Source organism: Branchiostoma belcheri, unplaced genomic scaffold (genome assembly GCF_001625305.1).
Source record: "Branchiostoma belcheri isolate BF01 breed outbred unplaced genomic scaffold, Haploidv18h27 scaffold37, whole genome shotgun sequence".
In the NCBI taxonomy this organism is placed as follows: Eukaryota; Metazoa; Chordata; class Leptocardii; order Amphioxiformes; family Branchiostomatidae; genus Branchiostoma; species Branchiostoma belcheri.
This window is the reverse complement of record NW_017803987.1, coordinates 1481936-1488029: the sequence shown is the minus strand read 5'-3', so window position 1 is coordinate 1488029 and position 6094 is coordinate 1481936. Positions and strand designations below refer to the sequence as shown.

General features: G+C 43.7%; 1 protein-coding gene across 1 annotated transcript in view; it reads right to left on the bottom strand.

Annotated features, from left to right (window-relative positions):
• Positions 1 to 971, bottom strand: part of LOC109476236 (deleted in malignant brain tumors 1 protein-like) — a 3210-nt gene extending 2239 nt beyond the window's left edge. Inside the window, exons 1-2 of the mRNA XM_019777119.1 lie at positions 799 to 971; positions 30 to 533 (exon numbers count right to left, since the gene is read on the bottom strand). Coding sequence (XP_019632678.1) covers positions 30 to 513 — 484 coding nt within the window. The 5' untranslated portion in view covers positions 514 to 533; positions 799 to 971. The remainder of the gene's footprint in view (positions 1 to 29; positions 534 to 798) is intronic.
• Between the last annotated feature and the right edge of the window lie 5123 nt (positions 972 to 6094).

Below are 6094 nucleotides of genomic sequence, written 5' to 3'. Positions count from 1 at the left end.
ATGATGTAACAGTAAAAGAAGGTTCTTACCCGTTGTCCGTTGTCCAGCACATGCCAGGCACATAGAGTAGTAACTATTTATACATTTATAGTCGCGAGACCCGCACGGTCCCCTAACTATACGGTCCACAGCATCATGTAAAGAATAGCTGTCTGGAGTATTGATGTCTTCTGGCTCGGGCAATACAAACTTGGGGGCTGAAGATGGGTACGTAGGTAAGATATCCATGTAGTAGTATTTGGAATTCAGATAATAAAAGTCCACTGTGTTCCATCTGGTTCTAAAGATGGTGCCGTTTGATAATCTGTAGGCAGCCGTCGCAAGTACCCCCGAAAACCCCAGGTTTCTACATGCAAGATCTGCCAGAGCCATCTTCAGGCCGGATCCCTCGAGTATGACCGGATCCCATCCCCGCACAGGTCCCCACTGTTGCGTGACGTCATCGTACAGCTCCACACAGCCGTAGAACTCTCCCCCCACCAGCCGGATCCCGTTGGTCTCGTCTGTTACCATGGTAGCGTTGTTAAAACGACCTGTGACGCGTTTAGGAAATGGCAGGAAAGTTAAGAAAAAAGTATATAGGGTAATATACCCCCATGGACGCCTGAATATATTTGGGGGAGGGGGGTGTTGATAAATACATCCGTTTGCTAGGGAAATGTTTTCTTTGGAGGTTGTTTTATTACCTCCATGGTACTTTATATAAGGCCATGAAGGCCAAAGCAAATTAAGCCATAAGACACCGCTAGATCGATCGTAAAACTGTACAAATCATCTGTTGAGTCACAAAATGTTTACCCAAACACACTGGCTGTGTCCCCAACCAGGTCCTGTTGCCTCTATTGCAGTAGTAGTCACCGTCAGAGATGTCAATGTAGTCGCTATACGGAGGTCCGACTAAGAAGTCTGCTTCGTTTGGGCACGTAACGTTGCAGCGTCCAAGGATCTCTAACCACAAATTTTCACCTGTCCAATCATCCCTTATGTCGTGATAGGTGTAGTCACAGTCGATTTTGACGCCATCGGTGTCCCATGGAAAGTCCCCACAAGGCTTGGGGTCTGAAATGAATGATAAAAAGATATCAGTTTACAAAATCTGCACGTACATATCATAATTCATAGTGTGTATAATGGATGGAATGGCTTTGTCATTTGTGAGAGAAATATTCCCTAGAAAGTCAGGAAGTTTGATCTTGTAAGGTTTGCACCAGGTCTTGGTGGTTCAGCACTGGTTTAATGCCTCATTGTTAATAGCAATCCTGTTTGTGACTGTAAGGTGAATCCCAAGCCTATTCTCCCCCTTCAAGAGTTACATTTTTCAAAACGTATGCTAAAGGTAAAAAAATGATGATGTAGCAGTAAAAGAAGATTCTTACCCGGGGAGTCATCCTGTTTGCGTTGTCCTGCACAAGCCAGGCACATAGAGTAGTGTCTAGTGCACTCGAAGTCGCTAGGCGTCGACCCGCACGGTCCCCTAACTATACGTTCCACAGCATCATGTAAAGATGAAATGTGCGGAGTATCGATGCCTCCGGGAATGGACAATATAAACTTGGGGGTTGAAGAAAGGTACGTAGGTAAGATATCCATGAAGTAGTACATGTAAGTCAGGTAATTAAAGTCCACTGTGTTCCATCTGTCCCTCAAGATGATACCGTTTGACAATCTGTAGGCTGCCGTCGCAAGTCCCCCCGAAAACCCCAGGTTTCTACATGTGAAATCCAGCCAAGCCATCTTCAGGCCGCTTCCGTAGTGCTCGTCGATGAAATGATCCCATCCCCGCACAGGTCCCCACTGTTGGGTGACGTTATCGTACAGCTCCACACAGCCGTAGAACTCTCCCCCCACCAGCCGGATCCCGTTGGACTCGTCCGTTACCATGGTAGCGATGTTAAAACGACCTGTGGTGCGCATAGGAAGTAAGAAGAAAAAAAAACTGGAAATGGCAGGGAAGTTAAGAAGAAAGTATAAAGGGGATTATCTACCCAATGGACGCCTGAATATATTTGGGGGAAGGGGATGTTGATAAATACATCCGCTTGCTAGGGAAATGTTTGCTTTGTACATGTAGTTTGTTTTATCACCTCCATGGTACTTTATATAAGACCAAAGCAAATTGAGCCATAAGACACCGCTAGATGGAACGTAAACTAAATAAATACTGTACAAATCATCTGTTGAGTCACAAAATGTATTTTGAGGCCTTACCCAAACACACTGGTTGTGTCCCCAACCAGGTCCTGTTGTCTCTATTGCAGTAGTAGTCTCCATCAGCGATGTCAATGTAGTCGCTATACGGAGGTCCGACTAAGAGGTCTGCTTCGTTTGGGCACTTAACGTTGCAGCGTCCAAGGACCTCTAACCACAAATTTTGACCTCTCCGATCAAGCCTTAGCTCGTGATATGTGTAGTCACAGTCGACTCTAACGCCATCGGTATCCCATGGAAAGTCCCCACAAGGCTTGGGGTCTGAAATAAATGAATAAAAGATATCAGTTCACAAAAACGGATCCAGATGAGGGCCTGTAAAATCATCTTGGGATCACAGTATACGAGCTATAACATGGCACTGACAACCCTGAACCTCAGCTCCCTGGCTGACCGACGTCGTGAACTTTGTAGGGCATTTGCAGAATCCCTGCTGAACTCTGAGTTTCGTGATTGGTTGCCCCCGCTGAGACAGAACATTTCCGGTAGAAGTACACGTAATGCAAATAAATTTGATGTTCCACTCTGTCGGTCTGCACGTCACAAGGACTCACCAATTCCTTTTTTAGTTGAACTGTTAAACGCCAAGTAATCAATATAGTACTTGCGCTCAGACTTCACTTATCTGTCGTGTCTGCAGTATCTTGTACACTGAGTGACCCAGTGGCACAGACGTCTTCTCTTCTGTGTGTTATGATATATTTTAATTTGTAATGTTATGTAATGCATTATATTTGTAAGCGAAAGCGCTTAAAATATGTTTGTCTGTAATCTTATTAACGTTTACCGTATATTGTAATGAGCAACACAATTCAGACTTAAGTCTGCGAGTTGTTTAATAAAGACTGAATTGAATTGAATTAAAAAATGCAAGTACATATGTATAATGGATGGAATGGCTTCATAATTTGTGACAGAAATATTCCCTAGAAAGTCAGGAAGTTTGCTTTTGTAAGGTTTGCACCAGGTCTGAGTGGTTCAGCACTGTTTAATGCTTTATTAATACTCGTTTGTAATGAGAATCCCAAGCCTATTCTCCCCCTTAAGAGTTAAATTTTTCAAAACGTATGCTAAAGGTAAAAATGATGATGTAACAGTAAAAGAAGATTCTTACCCGGGGAGTCATCCTGTTTGGTTTTTCCAGCACAAGCCAGGCACATAGAGTAGTGTCTAGTGCACTCGAAGTCGCTAGGCGTCGAACCGCACGGTCCCCTAACTATACGGTCCACAGCATCATGTAAAGAAGAAATGTCTGGAGTATTGATGCCTCCGGGTATGGACAATATAAATTTGGGGGTTGAAGAAGGGTACGTAGGTAAGATATCCATGAAGTAGTACATGTAAGTCAGGTAATTAAAGTCCACTGTGTTCCATCTGTCCCTAAAGATGATACCGTTTGACAATCTGTAGGCTGCCGTCGCAATTCCCCCCGAAAACCCCAGGTTTCTACATGTGAAATCCAGCCAAGCCATCTTCAGGCCGCTTCCGTAGTGCTCGTCGATTAAATGATACCATCCCCGCACAGGTCCCCACTGTTGGGTGACGTCATCGAACAGCTCCACACAGCCGTAGAACTCTCCCCCCACCAGCCGAATTCCGTTGGTCTCGTCCGTTACCATGGTAGCGTTGTTAAAACGACCTGTGACGCGTTTAGGAAATAAGAAAAAAAATGGAAATGGCAGAAGAATTTTAAAAAAAGCATAAAGGGGGATGTACCCCCATGGACGCCTGAATATATTTTGGGGAGGGGGGTACATCCGCTTGCTATAGGGAAATGTTTGCTTTGTAGGTTGATTTTTACTTTATATAAGGCCAAAGGCAATTAAGCCATGAGACCCCGCTAGATCGATCGTAAAGCTTAATAAATACTGTACAAATCATCTGTTGAGTCACAAAATGTATTTTGAGGCCTTACCCAAACACACTGGCTGTGTCCCCAACCAGGTCCTGTTGCCTCTATTGCAGTAGTAGTCACCGTCAGCGATGTCAATGTAGTCGCTATACGGAGGTCCGACTAAGAGGTCTGCTTCTTTTGGGCACTTAACGTTGCAGCGTCCAACGACCTCTAACCACAAATTTTCACCTGTCCAATCATCCCTTATGTCGTGATAGGTGTAGTCACAGTCGACTCTGACGCCATCGGTATCCCAAGGAAAGTCCCCACATGGCTTGGGGTCTGAAATGAATGATAAAAAGATATCAGATATGCACGTACATGTTATAAAGCATAGTGTGTATAATGGATGGAATGGCTTTGTAATTTGTGACAGAAACATTCCTTAAAAAGTCAGGAAGTTTGATCTTGTATGGTTTACACCAGGCCTGAGTGGTTCAGCGACCAAAGGAATTCCGACACAAACACTCACCTTCAGTAGTCGTTATCGGGCTATTTTCGGTAGTTTGGCCACGGCTTTCGTCGGACCAGACCAGAAGTGTGGCCAAGAAAAGAAGAAAGACCCCCTTTGCCATGTCTCGCACTTGGAACACTTGACTACCTTGTGAGAAAAAGAGACAGGGAACTCTAGACGTCTAGAAAACGAAGACGCCGGCAGCCTGTTAGCCACACCTGTGGACTCCTCTGTACATATACATGGTTCATTAGGTTACGTACTAGTTCCAAGCTGAAAACAACATACCTGAACTCTAAACCTTATTACCTGCTAGGTGCAAAGTTTATTGTCTGTTTGACATGCTAATCAGAATGTCAGCTAGGTGGGCCTGGGGTACGGGCACGTAAACAACAACAATGACTTCATCATGTTTCCGAGTTCCTGAGAGTTAAGGAGTGCATCACGTACACATCTGACGAAGGTTGACGAGATCGTCCAAAAATTTATGGTCAGATTTAAGAACGACACAGACAAGGGAAGTTATTTTGAATTTTTTTCAAGGACTCGAGGTTTATTGCATAGTAACAGACCCACGTCAGCGGAAGATCTCTCCAATCTATATATTCTCGTCACACTGTTACTATGATAAAAAGGCGTTTTCATCATTCCAGAGTCACTGTAACGCCGTCTATTGTCACCAGTAGGCAATGTCATTAATATTTCAAATTTTATATATGACTTAATTTCTACCAGTGTCGCATGTTTTCCCTCTTCGACATGGTGACAGAAAACCACACCGAAACGAGGACGCGTACCTCTCATCTAATACTTCATACACTTTGTAAGGTCAAGGCAGATGTCTCGGTGCAAATATAGCTACATGCCATATTTTACCTTGTACTATTGCTGTACAATAAAGTTTAGTGTCATCAGCCTCCCCTGGTGATCGGATGACTGTAAAGAATGTAAGTCGAATACAAACAGGAATGGGCAGAAAATAACAAGAATAACAACCGATTGTGTCATAATAGTCTGGATGCCATCCTCCATAGTCATAGTGTATAAGTAACGGTATCAGTACAAGCGCTTCTATCCTCTGATGGGAGGTGGGGGTTCGTCAACTATAAACTTTTTAGTTCAATAGCGATGATCTTAGTTGTCTCCCGTATTCCTCACAGGCATACTTGTATGTTTCCCCCCAACCATGGAAAAGCTAGACAGAATTCAAGTTGATCTTATTGGTGACTTTTCTCTAGCGTTTTGTTACGGTATCCCCCCAATTAATATCGGAATGGTTTCACCCTGATTGACAGGATAAGGACTGCATTTTTTTCTGCGCACCTCCTGACTGAGTTGATATAATGACCCCACCCTGTCGATATAAATTCGATAACATAAACTCAGACTTCAGTTTTGTACAGGCAGCCGTGCAGTGTAAATAAGGGGAAGCCTGTCTTCTAAGTATGGTCTACTAGAACAGCTTAGGTTGAAAAGTAAAAACTTTATCTTCAAGAAACTTTTGAAATGACACACACACACACACACACACATACATA